Source organism: Aotus nancymaae, unplaced genomic scaffold, assembly GCF_030222135.1.
Source record: "Aotus nancymaae isolate 86718 unplaced genomic scaffold, 86718_ANA_hifiasm-v0.15.2.pri h1tg000108l, whole genome shotgun sequence".
NCBI lineage: Eukaryota > Metazoa > Chordata > Mammalia > Primates > Aotidae > Aotus > Aotus nancymaae.
The window spans coordinates 33,364,772-33,381,418 of NW_026988523.1; the positions used below are offsets into that span (position 1 = coordinate 33,364,772).

The following is a 16,647-nucleotide window of genomic DNA, read 5'->3' on the forward strand; positions in this document are numbered from 1 at the left end:
CAGTGAGCCGAAATTGTGCGACTGCACTTCAGCCTGGTGATAGAGCGAGACTCTGTCTCAAAACAAAAAAACAAAAATTATCTGGGTGTGGTGGCACATGCCTATATCCCAGCTACTTGGGAGGCTGAGGCAGGGAGAATTACTTGAACCCTGCAGTGAGCTGAGATCATGCCACTGCACTCCAGCCTGGGTGACAGAGTGAGACTCTGTCTCAGAAACAAAAAACAAAACTATATACAAGGAATCAGCAGGAATGATAAAGATCTAGGAACTACAAATCTGTTCCAGGAATTCCTCTAACAATTCTCTGTCTCTATTCAGACTAAGCTCTTCGTGGATGGTAAGAGTATATAACTTTCTTGTCCTTGATATACAACAAGATTTAGATTTGGGAGCTTACCAGGATCTGTACTTCATCAGAGAGTTCCAACAAATTCCCCTCAAACTGCCCAGAGGAACTGTTCATGCAGTGAACAGTGACCTTGATACTGGTCCGGCCTGCTGCTTTTGTGTGGACAACCATGGCAAAGTTATGCTCTACTGGGAGCTGTAGAAAAACCTAGATAGTGAAGGGATAGATTAAAAAATATTCATTAATAAACATGGTGCTTCCTTTTTTTTTTCACTTTTTTAATACTAAAAAAAGTTTTAAATAAAGTCAGGGAGGGGTGGGAGGGGGTGAGGGATAAAAGACTACAAATAGGGTGCTGTGTATATTGCTCAAGTGATGGGTGCACCAAAATCTCACAAATCACCACTAAAGAACTTACACATGCAACCAAATACCACCTGTACCCCAATAACTTATGGAAAAATTAAAATTAAAAAGTCCCTCAGGCTGGAGAGAAGTGGTGTGATCTCAGCTCACTGCAGCCTCGACCTCCTGTGCTCAGGTGATCCTCCCACCTCAGCCTCCCTAGTAGCTGGGACTACAGGGGCACACCAAAAAATACAAATAATTTTTGTATTTTTTGTATACATGGGGTTTCACCATGTTGCCCAGGCTGGTCTTGAACTCCTGGGCTTAAGCGATCCCCACCTCAGCCTCCCAAAGTGCTGGGATTACAGTTAATTTTTTGTTTTTATTTTTAATTTTTGTGACTACATAGTAGGTATACATATTTATTGGGTGCATGAAATACTTTGATACAGGCATAGAACCTGTAACAATCACATCAGGGTAAATGGGGTATCCATCACCTGAAGCATACTTAAAAGTTGAAACCTTTTTTGTTTTCTTTGAGACAAGGTATTGCTCTGTTGCCAAGGCTGGAGTGCAGTGGTGCAATTACGGCCTCGACCTCCTGGACTCAAACAATCCTCCCAAGTAGCCTCTCAAGTAGCTGAGACCACAGGCATGTGCCACCACGTCCAGCTAATAAATTTTTTTTTTTTTTTTTTTTTTTTTCTAAAAACAGGATGGTCTTGAACTCCTGGGCTCAAGTGATACTTCTGCCTCAGCCTCCTAAAGTGTTGCAATTACAGGCATGAGCTACTGTGCCCAGGTACATTTATCCTTTCTGGGTTACAGAAAATCCAATGATACTCATTTATTTTATTTTGAGACGGAGTCTTGCTCTGTTGCCTAGGTTAGAGTGCAGTGGTGTGATTTCTGCTCACTGCAACCTCTGCCTCTGGGGTTCAAGTGATTCTCCCTGTCTCAGTCTCCCAAGTAGCTGGGATCACAGGTGGCTACCATCATGCCTAGCTAATTTATATACATACATATATATGTAAATATATATATATAAATATATATATATATTTTTAAATTGTGTTTTAGATTTGGGGTACACGTGAAGAACATGCAGGATTGTTGCATAGGTACATACATGGCAATGTGGTTTGCTGCCTTCCTCTCTGTCACCTATATCTGGCATTTCTCCCCATGTTATACCTCCCCACCTCCCCACCCCCCCACCATCCCTCCCCTAGTTCCCCCACACAGACCTCAGTGTGTGATGCTCCCCTCCCTGTGTCCATGTGTTCTCATTGTTCAACACCCACCTATGAGTGAGAACATGCGGTATTTGATTTTCTGCTCTTATGTCAGTTTGCTGAGAATGATGGTTTCCAGGTTCATCCATGTCCCTACAAAGGTCATGAACTCATCGTTTTTTATGGCTGCATAGTATTCTATGGTGTATATGTGCCACATTTTCCCTATCCAGTCTATCAATGGGCATTTGGGTTGGTTCCAAGTCTTTGCTATTGTAAACAGTGCTGCAATGAACATTTGTGTGCATGTGTCCTTATAATAGAATGATTTATAATCCTTTGGATATATACCCAGTAATGGGATTGCTGGGTCAGTTTTTATGTTTTTAGTAGAGACAGGGTTTCACCATGTTGGCTAGGCTGGTCTCGAACTCCTGACCTTAGGTGATCCACCCACCTTGGCCTCCCAAAGTGCTGAGATTACAGGCATGAGCCACTGTACCTAGCCTAGTTATTTAAAAATATACAATAAATTATTGTTGACTGTATGTAGCCACCCTGTTGTGCTATCAAATACTAGATCTTATTCATTTTATCTAACTATAGTTTTGTACTCATTAAGCATCCCCACTTCCCTCCCACCCACCCACTATGCTTTCCAGCCTCTGGTAGCCATCACTCTTCTATCTCCATGAGTTCAGTTGTTTTAATTTTTAGTGCTCACAAATAAGTCAGAACATGCAAAGTTTGTCTATCTATACCTGGCTTATTTCACTTAACATAATGTCTCCAGTTCCATTATCCATGTTGTGCACATGACAGGATGACAGGATCTCATTTTTTTTTTAGACAGGTTCTCACTCTGCTGCCCAGGTTAGAGTACAGTGGCACAATCATGGCTCATTGCTGCCTCAATCTTTAGGACTCAAGTGATTATCCTGCCTCAGCCTCTCGAGTAGCTGCAACTACAGGCATGTACCACTGCCCCTGGCTAAATTTTTTTAAATTTATTTTTTGTAGAGACTGGGTCTCACTATGTTGCCTAGGTTGGCCTCAAACTCCTTGTCCCAAGCCATCCTCCCACCTTGGCCTTCCAAAGTGCTAGGATTACAGGTGTGAGTTATGGTGCCCAGCCATCTCATTCCTTTTTTATGGCTAAGTTGTACTCCATTGTGTATATGTACCTCATTTTCTTTATCCATTCATCTGTTGATGGACACTTAGGTTGCTTCTAAATCTTGGCCATTATGAATAGTGCTGCAATAAATATGAGAGTGTGGATATCTCCTTGATATAGTGATTTCCTTTCTTTTGGGTATATGTCTAGCAGTGGGATTGTTGGGATCATATGGTTATTCCATATTTAGTTTTTTGAAAACCTCTGAACTATTCTCCATAGTGATTGTACTAATACACATTCCCACCAACAGTATATGAGAGTTTTCTTTTCTCTACATCCTTGCCAGCATTCATTGCCTGTCTTTCAGATATAAGCCATTTTAACTGGGGTGACATGATATTTCATTGTAGTTTGATTTGCATTTCTCTGATGATCAATGATGTTGAGCACCTTTTCTTTTCCTTCTTTTTGTTTTTTTTAAATTTTTTTGAGAAAGAGTCTTGCTCTCATCCAGGCTGGAGTACAGTGGCGCAATCTTGGCTCACTGCAACCTCTGCCTCCTGGGTTCAAGCAATTCTCCTGTCTCAGCCCCCTGAGTAGCTGGGATCACGGGTGCACACCACCTTGCCCAGCTAATTTTATTTTGTGTGTGTGTGTGTGTGTGTGTGTGTGTATATATATATATATATATATATATTTTTTTTTTTAGACAGAGTCTTGTGTGTCCCTGAGGCTGGAGTGCAGTGGCACGATCTCAGCTCACTGCAACCTCTACCTCCTGGGTTCAAGAGATTCTCCTGCCTCAGCCTCCTGAGTAGCTGGAATTACAGGCATCCACCACTACGCCCAGCTAATTTTTGTATTTTTAGTAGAGATGGGGTTTTACCATATTGGTTAGGCTGGACTTGAACTCCTGACCTTGTGATTCGCCCGCCTCAGCCTCCCAAAGTTCTGGGATTACAGGCGTGAACCACCATGCCCAGTCTAATTTTTGTATTTGTTAAGTAGAGACAGGGTTTCACCATGTTGCTAGACTGGTCTTGAACTCCTAACCTTGTGATCTGCTTGCCTCAGCCTCCCAAAATGCTAGGATTACAGGCATGGGCCACTGCGTCCAGCCTGAGCACCTTTCATATGCCTGTTTGCCATCTGTAGGTCTTTTTCTTCTTCTTCTTTTTTTTTTGAGACAGTCTTGCTCTGTTGCCCAGGCAAGAGTGTGCAATGGCATGATCTTGGCTCACTGCAACCTTTGCCTCCTGGGTTCAAATGGTTTTCCTGCCTCAGTCTCCCCGAGTAGCTGGGACTACAGGCATGCACCACCACACCTGGCTAATTTTTGTATTTTTAGCAGAGACAGGGTTTCACAATGTTGGCCAGGCTGGTCTTGAACTCCTCACCTAAGGTGATCCACCTGTCTCAGCCTCCCAAAGTGCTGGAGTTACGACATGAGCCACTTTGCCTGGCCTGTATTTCTTCTTTTAAGAAATATCTATTCAGGCTGAGCGCGGGTGGCTCACGCCTGTAATCCCAGCACTTTGGGAGGCTGAGGCAGGCGGATGGCAAGGTCAGGAGATCAAGACCATTCTGGCCAACATGGTGAAACTCCATCTCTACCAAAAATACCAAAAAATTAGCTGGGTGTGGTGGCACATGCCTGTAATCCCAGCTACACGGGAGGCTGAGGCAGGACAACCACTTGAGCCAGATAGTTGGAGATTGCAGTGAGCCAAGATTGCACCACTGCACTCCAGCCTGGCAACAGAGTAAAACTCCGTCTCAAAAAAAGGAAAAGAAATATCTATTCAGATCTTTTGCCCATTTTAAAATCTGATTGTTACATATATGTTTTTCCTATTGAGTTGTCTGAGTTGCTTATATACTGGATGTTAATCCTTTGTTAGATGGGTAGTTTGCAAATATTTCCTCCTATTTTGTGGGTTGTCTCTTCACTTGGCTGATTGTTTCCTTTGCTGTGCAAAAGCTTTTTAATTTGATATGATCCCATTTGTCCATTTTTGCTTTGGTTGCCTGTGTTTGTGGGGTATTACTCAAGAAATCTGTGCCCAGTCCAATGTTCTGGAGAGTTTCCCCAATGTTTTCTTATAATAGTTTCGTAGTTTGAAGTCTCAGATTTAAGTCTTTAATACACTTTGATTTGATTCTTGCATATGGCGAGAGATAGGGGTGTAGTTTCATTCTTCTGCATATGGGTAGCCAGTTTTCCCAGCACCATTGATTGAAGACACTGTTTTTACCCCAATGTATATTCTTGGCACCTTTGTCAGAAGTGAGTTTCCTGCAGGTGTATGAATTTATTTCTGGGTTCTCTATTCTGTTCCATTGGTCTATATGTCTGTTTTTATGCCAGTGCCATGCTGTTTTGGTTACTATAGCTCTGTTGTATAATTTGAAGTCAGATAATGTAAGTCTTCCAATTTTGTTCTTTTTGTTGAAGATGGCTTTGACTATTCTGGTTCTTTTGTGGTTCCATATACATTTTAGATTTTTTTTTTCTATTTCTATGAAGAATGTCATTGGTATTTTGATAGAGACTGCATTGAATCTGTAGATTACTCTGGGTAGTATGAGTATTTTAACAATATTAATTCTTCCTTTTTGTGAACATAGGATATCTTTCCATTTTTTGTGTGTCCTCTTCAATTTTTTTTTTTTTTTTGAGATAGAGTCTAGCTCTGTCCTCCATGTTGGAGTTAAATGGTGCTATCTCAGCTCACTGCAACCTCTGCCTCCTAGATTTAAGCAATTCTCCTGCCTCAGCCTCCTGAGTAGCTGGGACTATAGGTGCCCACCACCATGCCTGGCTAATTTTTGTATTTTTAGTAGAGATGATTTCACCATGTTGGCCAGGCTGGTCTCAAACTCCTCAACTCAGGTTAATCTACCCACCTTGGCCGCCCCAAAGTGCTGGATTACAGGTATGAGCCACAGTGCCTGGCCTCTCTTCAATTTCTTGCATCAATGTTTTGTAGTTTCATTGTGGAAATATTTCACTTCTTTGGTTAAGTTTATTCCTATGTACTTTACTTTATTTGTAGCTATTGTAAATTAGACTACTTTTTTTTTTTTTTTTTTGAGTTGGAGTTTCACTCTTGTTACCCAGGCTGGAGTGCAATGGCGCGATCTCGGCTCACCATAACCTCTGCCTCCTGGGTTCAGGCAATTCTCCTGCCTCAGCCTCCTGAGTAGCTGGGATTACAGGCACGCGCCACCATGCCCAGATAATTTTTTGTATTTTTAGTAGAGACGGGGTTTCATCATGTTGACCAGGATGGTCTCGATCTCTTGACCTCGTGATCCACCCACCTCGGCCTCCCAAAGTGCTGGGATTACAGGCGTGAGCCACTGCACCCGGCCAATTAGACTACTTTCTTAATTTCTTTTTCAGATTCTTTGCTGTTGGCATATAAACATGCTACTGATTTTTGTATGTTGATTTTGTATCTTGCAAAATTACTGAATCTGTTTATCAGTTCTAATAGTTTTTTGGTGGAATCTTTAGATTTTTCCAAATATCATCTGCAAACAAGGATAATTAGATTTCCTTCCTTCCAATTTGGATGGCCTTTATTTCCTTCTCTTGATTGTTGCAGCTGGGACCTCCAGTACTATGTTGAATAACAATGGTAAAAGTGGGTATCCATGTTTTGTTCCAGATGTTAGAGTAAAGGCTTTTCCCATTCAGTATGATACTAGCTGTGGGTCTGTCATATATGGTTTTTATTGTGTTGAGGTACATTCCTTCTATACCATTTTTGAGGGGTTTTATCATGAAGGGATGTTGAATTTTATCAAATTCAGCCTCAACTGAAATGAATGTATGGCTTTTTTTCTTTTTCTTTTTGAAGACATGGTCTCACTCTGTTGCCCAGGCTGGAGTGCAGTAGTGATCATGACTCACTGCAGCCTTAACCTCCCCAGGCTCAGGTGATCCTCCCACCTCATCCTCCAGAGTAACTGGGACTATATGCCCAGATAATTTTGTATTTTTTTGTAGAGATGGGGTTTGGCCATGTTGCACAGCTTGGTCTTGAACTTCCGGGCTCAAGTGATCCACCCTTCTTTGCCTCCAAAGTGCTGGGATTATAGGTGTGAACCACTGTGCCTGGAGATCATATGGGATTTTGTCCCTCATTCTGTTAATATGATATATCACATTGATTGATTTGTATATGGTAAACCATCCTTGCATCCCTAGGATGAGTCCTATGGAGTCATAAGGAATAATCATTTTTTTTAGTTTTTGTTTTTGTTTTGAGACAGGTTCTTGCTCTGTTGCCCAGGCTGGAGTACAGTGGCACAATCATGGCTCAATGCAGCCTCTCACCTCAGCTTCCCAAGTAGCTAGGACTACAGGCACACGTCACCATGTCTGGCTAAATTTTAAACTTTTCTTTGTAGAGCCGATGTCTTACTATGTTGCCCAGGTTGGTCTCAAACTCCTGGGCTCAAGTGATCTTCCCACTTCGACCTCTTACAGTGCTGGGATCATAGGTGTGAGCCACCACGGCTGACCATGAATAATCTTTATTTTTAATTTTTTTATTATTTTATATTTTTATGACAAGCTCGTGAGTGAATAATCTTTTTAATGTATTGTTAAATTTGGTTTGCTAGTATTTTGTTGAGGGTTTTTGCATCAATGTTCATCAGAAATATTAGCCTTTAGTTTTCTTTTTTTGATAAGTCTTTGCCTGTTTTTGTTATCAGGGTAATACTGGCTTATAGAATGATTGGTATTAGTTCTTTAAATGTTTGGTAAAATACAGCAGTGAGACCATTAGGTCCTGGGCTTTGCTTTGCTGGGAGACTTTTTTTTTTTTTTTTTTTTTTTTTTTTTTTGTCACAGAGTGGAGTGCAGTGGCGTGATCTCGGCTCACTGCAGCCTCTGCCTCCTGGTTCAAGTTATTCTTCTGTTTCAGCCTCCTGAGTACCTGGGATTATAGGTGCCTACCACAATACCTGGCTAATTTTTGTATTTTTAGTAGAGATGAGGTTTCACCATGTTGGCAACGCTGGTCTGGAACTTCTGACCTCAAGTGACCTGCCTGCCTTGGCTTCCCAAAGTGCTGGGGTTACAGTTGTGAGCCACCGTGCCTGGACTGCTTTGCTGGGAGACTTTTCATCATGGCTTTGATCTCATTACTTGTTATTGGTCTGTTCAGGTTTTGGATTTCCTCATGGTTAAATCTTGGTAGGTTGTATGTATCTAGAAATTTATCTATTTCTTCTAGGTTTTCCAATTTATTGGCTCATATTAGCCTTAAAGATCCTTTGAATTTCTGTGTTGTAATGTCTCTTTTTTCACCTCTGATTTTATTTTGGTCTTCTCTTTTTCTTAGTCTGTCTAAAGCTTTGTCAATTTTATTTATCTTTTCAGAAAACTGACTTTTTGTTTTGTTGATCTTTTGTATTCTTTTTCATTTCAATTTCTTTTTTTTTTTTTTTTGAGACGGAGTTTCACTCTTGTTACCCAGGCCGGAGTGCAGTGGCGCGATCTTGGCTCACTGCAACCTCCGCCTCCTGGGTTCAAGCAATTCTCCTGCCTCAGCCTCCTGAGTAGCTGGGACTACAGGCGTGCGCCACCATGCCCAGCTAATTTTTGTATTTTTAGTAGAGACGGGGTTTCACAATGTTGACCAGGATGGTCTCGATCTCTTGACCTCGTGATCCACCCGTCTCGGCCTCTCAAAGTGCTGGGATTATAGGCGTGAGCCACCGCACCTGGCCTCATTTCAATTTCAATTTCATTTATCTGCTCTGATCTTTATTATTTCTTTCCCTCTACTAATTCTGGGTTTGGTTTGCTCTTGCTTTTCTAGTTCTTTAAGATGCATAATTAGGCTTTTTATTTCAATTTTTTCTGCTTTTTTTTTTTTTTTGAGATGGAGTTTCACTCTTGTTGCCCAGGCTGGAGTGCCATGGCATGATCTCGGCTCACTGCAACATCCGCCTTCCGGGTTCAAGCAATTCTCCTACCTCAGCCTCCTGAGTAGCTGGGATTACGGGTACCCACCACCATGCCCAGCTATTTTTTTGTATTTTTAGTAGAGACAGGGTTTCACCATGTTGGCCAGGCTGGTCTCAAACTCCTGACCTCAAGTGATCTGCCCACCTCGGCCTCCCAAAGTGCTGGGATTGCAGGGATGAGCTGCTGCGCCCAGCCTCGACTTTTTTTTTATGGAGGCACTCATTGCTATAAACTTTGCTCTTAATACTGCTTTCACTGTATCTCATAGGTTTTGTTGTGTTTCCATTTTCATTTGTTTCAAGAAATTTAAAGATTTCCTTCTTTTTTTTTTTTCTTTTCGAGACAGTCTCGCTCTGTTGCCCAGGCTGGAGTACAGTGGTGCAATCTTGGCTCACTGCAACCTCTGCCTCCTGGGTTTAAGAGATTCTCCTGCCTCAGCCTCCCAAGTAGCTGGGACTACAGGCGCACACTGCCACGCCTGGCTAATGTTTTGTATTTTAGTAGAGACGGGGTTTCACCATGTTGCCCTGGCTGGTCTTAAACTCCTGAGCTCAGGCAATCCACCTGCCTCAGCCTCCCAAAATGCTAGGATTACAGGTGTGAGCCACTGCGCTGGGCCAAATTTCCTGCTTAATTTATTCACTGACTGGTCATTCAGAAGCATATTGTTTAATTCTCCTGTGTTTGTATAGTTTCCAACATTCCTTGTTACTGATTTCTAGGTTTATTCCATTGTGGTCAGAAAAAATACTTGATATAATTTCAGTTTTTTGAATTAAAAAATTTATTTATTTAATGTATAGGACAGTTATATATATATATGTGTGTGTGTGTATATATATGTGTGTGTATATATATGTGTGTGTGTGTGTATATATATATGTATATAATTTTTTTTTTTGAGGTGGAGTTTCACTCTTGTTGCCCAGGTTGGAGTGCAATGTTGTGATCTTGGCTCATTGCAACCTCCGCCACCTGAGTTCCAGCAAGTCTGCTGCCTTAGTCTCCCTAGTAGCTGAGATTACAGGTGCCCTCCACCACATCCAGCTAATTTTTGTATATTTAGTAGAGGTGGGGTTTCACCACGTTGGCCAGGCTGGTCTCAAACTCCTGACCTTAGGTGACCCACCTGCCTTGGCCTCCCAAAGTGCTGGGATTATAGGCATGAGCCACCGCGCCTGGCTGGAATGTTTATATTTTTAAGAGACAGGGTCTCACTTTGTTGCTCAGGCTGGAGTGCAGGAGCACCATTATAGCTCCTGCTGGTTTGAATTTTTTGGACTTTTTTTTTTGAGACAGGGTCTCACTCTGTCACCTAGGCTAGAGTGCAGTGGCATGATCTTCACTCACTGAAACCTCTGCCTCCTGGGCTCAAGCAATCCTCCCACCTCAGCCTCCTGAGTAGCTTGGACTATAGGTGCATGCCACCACACCGAGCTAATTTTTGTACTTTTGGAAGAAATAAGGTTTTGCCATGTTGCCCAGGCTGGTCTCAAACTACTGAGCTCAAACTATCAGCCCACCTTGGCCTGCTAAAGTGCTGGAAATTACAAGTGAGAGCCACAATGACTGGCCACATTTTTTTGAATTTTTAAAACTTGTTTTGTGGTCTATCATATGGTCTATTCTTGAGAATGAGCCATGTGCTGAGGAGATGAATGTGTATTCTGCAGCCACTGAATGAAAAGTTTTGTAAATATCTATTAGAACCATTTGGTCTATAGTGCAGAGTAAGCCTGATGTTCCTTTGTTGATTTTCTGTGTGGATGACCTGTCCAATGCTGAAAGTGGGTTAGTGAAGTCTCCAGTCATTAAGGTTGTGGGATGTGCCTCTCCCTTAAGTTCTAATATTATTTGCTTTATATATCTGAGTACTCTAGTATTGGGTGCACATATGTTTATAACTATTATGTCCTCTTGCTGAATTGACCCCTTAATCATTATATAAAGACTTATATAGCTTTTGTCTCGAAATCTATTTTGTCTAATGTAAGTATAACTATATCTGCTTTTTTTTGGTGTCCATTAACATGAAATGCCTTTTTCCATCTCTTTATTTTCAGTCTATATGTATCTTTATAGGTGAAGTGTGTTTCTATTAGGCAACAGATTATTGGATCTTTTTTTTTTTTTAAATCCATTTGGCCACTCTATGTCTTTTATTTTATTTTATTTTATTATTTCTTGAGATGGAGTCTCGCTCTTTGCCAGGCTGGAGTGCAGTGGCATGATCTCAGCTCATTGCAGCCTCCACCTCCTAGCTTCAAGTGATTTCTGGCTAATTTTTGTACTTTTAATAGAGACTTTCAACATGTTGGCCAGGCTGGTCTCAAACTCCTGGCCTCAAGTGATCCACCCAACTCAGCCTTCCCAAAGTGCTGGGATTATAGGCATAAGCCACCATGCCCAGCCATTCTATGTCTTTTAGATTGGAGAGTTTAGTCCATTTACAGTCAATTTTATTATTGATAAATAAGAACTTCTCCTGCCATTTTGTTATTTGTTTTCTGGTTGTTTTGTGGTCTTCTCTTCCTTCTTTCCTTCCTGTTTTCCTTTTTGTAAAGGTGATTTTCTCCAGTGGTATATTTTAATTTCTTGCATTTTATTTTTGTTTATCTGTTAAAGTTTATTTTATTTTATCTTTTGAGACAGGGTCTTGCTATGTTTCCTAGGTTGGGTTGCAGTGTTGCAATCTTGGCTCACTGCAACCTCTGCCTCCCAGGCTCAAGTGATCCTCCCAACTCAGCCTCCTGAATAGCTGGGACTAATGGTACACACCACCATGCCCAGTTAATTTTTATATTTTTGTAGAGACAGGATTTTTTTCCTTTTTTTCTTTTTGAAATGGAATTTTGCTCTTGTTGCCCAGGCTGAAATACAATGGCACAATTTCAGCTCACTGCAACCTCCGCCTCCTGGGTTCGAGCGATTCTCCTGCCTCAGCCTCCTAAGTCGCTGGGATTACAGGAATGTACCACCATGCCCGGCTAATTTTTGTATTTTTTTAATAGAGATGGGGTTTCACCATGTTGGCCAGGCTGGTCTTGAACTCCTGACATCAGGTGATCCACCCGCCTCAGCTTCCCAAAGTGCTGGGATTACAGGCATGAGCCACCGTGCCCGGCAGAAACAGGGTCTTTTCATGTTGCCCAGGCTGGTCTCAAACTCCTCAGCTCAAGAATCCACCGGCCTCAACCTCCCACAGTGCTGGGATTATTGGTGTGAGCCACTGTGCCTAGCCTGTTGTAGGTTTTTTGATTTGAGGTTACTATAAGGCTTACAAATAACATCTTATAACCTGTTACTTTAAAGTGATGACACTTAACACTGATTGCACAAACACACAAATTAACAATGAGGAAAAAGAAAATAAAAACTCTACACTGTATCTCCCGTTTTTTTTTTTTTTTAACTTTTTGTCATTTCTATTATATTTTACTACACTGTCTTCGTCTTGAAAAGTTGTAGTTATTTTCAGTAGGTTCATCTTTTAGTCTTTCTTCTCAAGATATGAGTAGTTTATACACCACAATTACATTGTTATAATATTCTGTGTTTTTCTGTGTACTTGCTATTACCAGTGAGTTTTGTACCTTCAGATTTCTTATTGCTCATCAATGTCCTTTTCTTTCAGATTGTAGTATTCCCATTAGCATTTCTTGTAGGACAGGTCTGGTGTTGATGAAATCCCTCAGCTTTTCTTTCTGGGAAACTATTTCTCCTTTGAAGGATAACTTCACTGGATATGTAATTTTAGGATAAAAGTTTTTTGTTTCCTTCAGCACTTTAAATATGTCATGCTATTCTCTCCTGGCCTATCAGGTTCCCACTGAGAAGTCCTCTGCCAGACATATTGGAGCTCCTTTGTATATTGTTTCTTTTCCCTTCTGCTTTAGGATCCTTTCTTTATACTTGACCTTTGGGAGTTTGACTATTAAATGTTTTGAGGTAGCCTTACTTGGATTAAATCTGCTTGGTGTTCTATAACCTTCTTATATTTAAATATTGATATCTTTCTCTGGGTTTGGGAAGTTCTCTGTTATTATCCCTTTGAATAAACTTTCTACCCTGACTTCTCTCTCTACCTCTTAAAAAATATAGAACACTTCACAAATTTGCATGTCATCCTTGTGCAAGGGACATACTAATCTTCTCTGTATCATTCCAATTTTAGTAGATATGCTGCCAAAGTGAGCACTACTTGTTTTTTAGAAACAGGATCTCACTCTGTCCCTCAGGCTGAGGTGCAGTGGTACAGTCATGGGTCACTGTAGCCTGGAGCTCCTAGGCTCAAATGGTCCTCCTGCCTCAGCTTCCGAAGTAGCTGGAACAATAGGCACATGCCACAATGCCTGGCTAATCTTTCCTTGTTTGTTGTAACAATAAGGAAAACTTATGTTGTAAATAGCTTTCTAGAAGAACTAGAGAGCTGTGTATATTGGTATACCCCTGTAATCCCAGCTGCTTGTGATACTGAGGCAGGAGGATTGCTTGAGCATAGAAGTTTGGGATCATTCTGGGCAATATAATAAGACCTTGTATCAAAAAAAGAAGACAAAAGAAAGAATAAAAGACAAAGAAAAAAGAAGAAGAACAGGAGGAGGAGGAGGAGAAATAGTGTACAAGAGATTGTTTTCTTAGTGATTTCATATTCCCAGCAGCATAGTTACCCTTAAAGTAAACCTCTGTTTGTAGTGCTCAATTAATTCTGGCAAGCCTCCCTAAGATTCTTTTTCATGTTACCTCAAAGTTAATTTTTTTTAAATGAAAGAATAGAAATGATGAAATTAGTTTCTTTTTTGTGCGTTTTTTTTTTTGACAGAAAGGGTCTCACTTTGTCTTCTAGGCTGGAGTACCATGGTGTAAATGCAGCTCACTGCAAACTCAACCTCCTGGACTCAAGTGATCCTCTTGCCTCAGCTTCCCAAGTAGCTAAGACTACAGTTGTGTGCCACCACATCTACCTAATTTTAAAACTTTTTTTACAGATGGGGTCTTATTATGTTACTGAGGCTGGTCTCAAACTCGTGGTCTCAAGTGATCCACCTGCCTCGGCCTCCCAAAGTCCTGGGATTACAGCTGTGAGCCACTGCACCCCAGTCCATGAAGGCTTTTTTTTTTTTTTTTTTTTTTTTTTTTTTGAGACAGGGTCTTGCTCTGTTGCCCAGGTTGAAGTCCAGTGGTGTGATCTGAGCTCACTGCAACCTCTGCCTCCTGGGTTCAAGAAATCCTCCTGCCTCAACCTTCTGAGTAGCTGGGATTACAGGTGTGTACCACCAAGCCTAGCTAATTTTTATATTTTTGGTAGAGATGGGGTTTTGCCATGTTGCTCAGGCTGATCTTGAACTCCTGAGCTCAAGTGATCCACCTGCCTCGGCCTCCCACATGCTGGGGTTATGGGTGTGAGCCACTGTGCCCGGCCTTTTTATTTTTTTTGAGATAGAATCTCACTCTGTCACCCAGTCTGGAGTGCAGTGGTGTGATCTTGGCTCACTGCAACTTCCACCTCCTGGGTTTAAGCCATTCTTCTGCTTCAGCCTCCCAAGTAGCTGGGATTACAGGTGTGTGGTACCACACCCAGCTAATTTTTGTATTTTTAGTAGAGACGGGGTTACATCATATTAGCCAGGCTAGTCTCAAACTCCTGACCTCAAGTGATCCATTCACCTCGGCCTCCCAAAGTGCTGGGATTACAGGCCTCATGAAGGCTTTTCTATCGCCCATTTCATTACCCAATTTGCCTACACTAGATCTGAGGCAGGAAAAGAAAGTCTGTATGGCTCTCAATTATTTCTTCTGCTGGAGAAAAGAGTGATGCTTTAGATTAAAAAGAATTAAAGAAAGGGAGAACTAGAATAGAGGCCAAGGCCTAGGCCATTCCCTCCTTTTACACACTCCTGTTTGTTATTCAAGAAAAAGCCCGCTAGGGCACAGTGGCTCATGCCTGTAATCCCAGCACTTTGGGTGGCCGAGGTGGGTGGATCACTTGAGGTCAGGAGTTTGAGACCAGCCTTGCCAACATGGTGAAACCCCGTCTCTACTAAAAATACAAAAAATTAGCTGAGCATGGTGGTGGGCACCTGTAATCCCAACTACTTAGGAGGCTGAGGCACGAGAATCACTTGAACCCGGGAGGCGGAGGTTGCAGTGAGTCGAGATCACGCCATTGCATTCCAGCCTGGGCAACAACAGCGAAACTCTGTCTCAAAAAAAAAAAAAAAGAAAGAAAAGAAAAAAGCCAAATCCTTGTGCTAAATTGTATCAAACTAAGTACAGTTCCATTCTTTCACAATTCCAGTATAACCAGACTCTGGGAAGTCACAGACAGAAGATCTAACCACCAGAGTCTCCCTAAATTATAGGTTAAGGATATTTTTAGAAAGATTACAAATATATGTATTTTTACTTTTTCCAAAGTTCTCTCTTCTTTTTAGCTGGCTACAGAAATATCCTCCTCATTCTAGCTCCTCTAACCCCTCTATTATCTCCCAAGAAACAACTCTAATTATTTGTTCTCATGAGCACTGAATTGTGACCTTCCGGGTCTCATGGTCCCAACTTCCTTTTCCTAAGGTAAAACCCAGACCTAGCTGTCGCCACTGTCCTCAGACCACCTTGGGTGAGTTTCATTGAACTAGGTAAAATTTGTCTGTAGCAAACTTTACGTAGTTTCTCCCAAACTTTTTTTTTTTTTGTCTTTTTCGGGTTTCAGTGTGAGGTTTAATACTATGTACATCAAAACATCAAAGTTTTTTTTTTTCAGAGAGATATATACTGTCAAGTGGAACTGTGGATATCCTAGATGTCTATCCTGAGGTCTTCTGTGGTTCTAGACACAGCAGGTAGTGAACTGGGAGGAGCCAACCCTACTAGATACCAAAGGGAACCATGGAGGGGCAGTTTAATTAATCACTGTTCTTTTTTTTTTTGAGATGGAGTTTCACTCTTGTTGCCCAGGCTAGAGTGCAATGGTGCAATCTTGGCTCACTGCAACCTCCGCTTCCCGGGTTCAAGTGATTCTCCTGCCTCAGCCTCCTGAGTAGCTGGGATTACAGGCATGTGCCACCACACCTAGCTAATTTTTATATTTTTAGTAGAGATGGGGTTTCTCCATGTTTGTCAGGCTGGTCTTGAACTCCCAATCTCAGGTGATCTGCTCGCTTTGGCCTCCCAAAGTGCTGGGATTACAAGAGTGAGCCCCTGCGCCCAGCCTTTTAATTAATCACTCTTTTAAAATTTGTCATTGATATAAGACACCTAGTCCAAAATCAGCTGCCAGCTGGTAGGCGACTATAGCCCCATGGTACCCAAAGTGCCTGACATGGGGGATACAGTTCTTCCCCAGTTCTAAGTAGGGTGGGCCAGGAACGTGCTAAACAGAGCAATGCCATCTGTAGCCCTCCACATTTCTTACTGTTAATGTAATCACCCATGATATACCACAAACATGATTATGAATATAATCAAATGTGTCTCAACATAAAACAGTAAAAATTATATATTTAAACTCTATGCATATATACTTTATATTCATAGTGTTACTCATCTAACATAGTCATCTGCTCACAAATACAACATTATTACAATAACATTATATAAT

General features: G+C 41.5%; 1 protein-coding gene and 1 non-coding gene across 17 annotated transcripts in view; both read right to left on the reverse strand.

Moving 5' to 3' along the window:
* The window catches only part of NUP210L (nucleoporin 210 like), a 135,970-nt gene that overhangs the window by 31,920 nt on the left and 87,403 nt on the right, over positions 1 to 16,647 (reverse strand). For all 16 annotated transcript variants that reach the window (XR_010340294.1, XM_064370404.1, XM_064370402.1 and 13 more), the window contains one exon: positions 401 to 559. Coding sequence is in view for 15 of the 16 variants with exons in the window: in XM_064370404.1 (XP_064226474.1) it covers positions 401 to 559 (159 nt within the window). In the remaining variant the exon portion in view is untranslated. The remainder of the gene's footprint in view (positions 1 to 400; positions 560 to 16,647) is intronic.
* LOC135272333 (U6 spliceosomal RNA) lies at positions 13,139 to 13,245 on the reverse strand. The gene has a single exon (XR_010340494.1). It is a non-coding gene; the product is annotated as a U6 spliceosomal RNA (small nuclear RNA).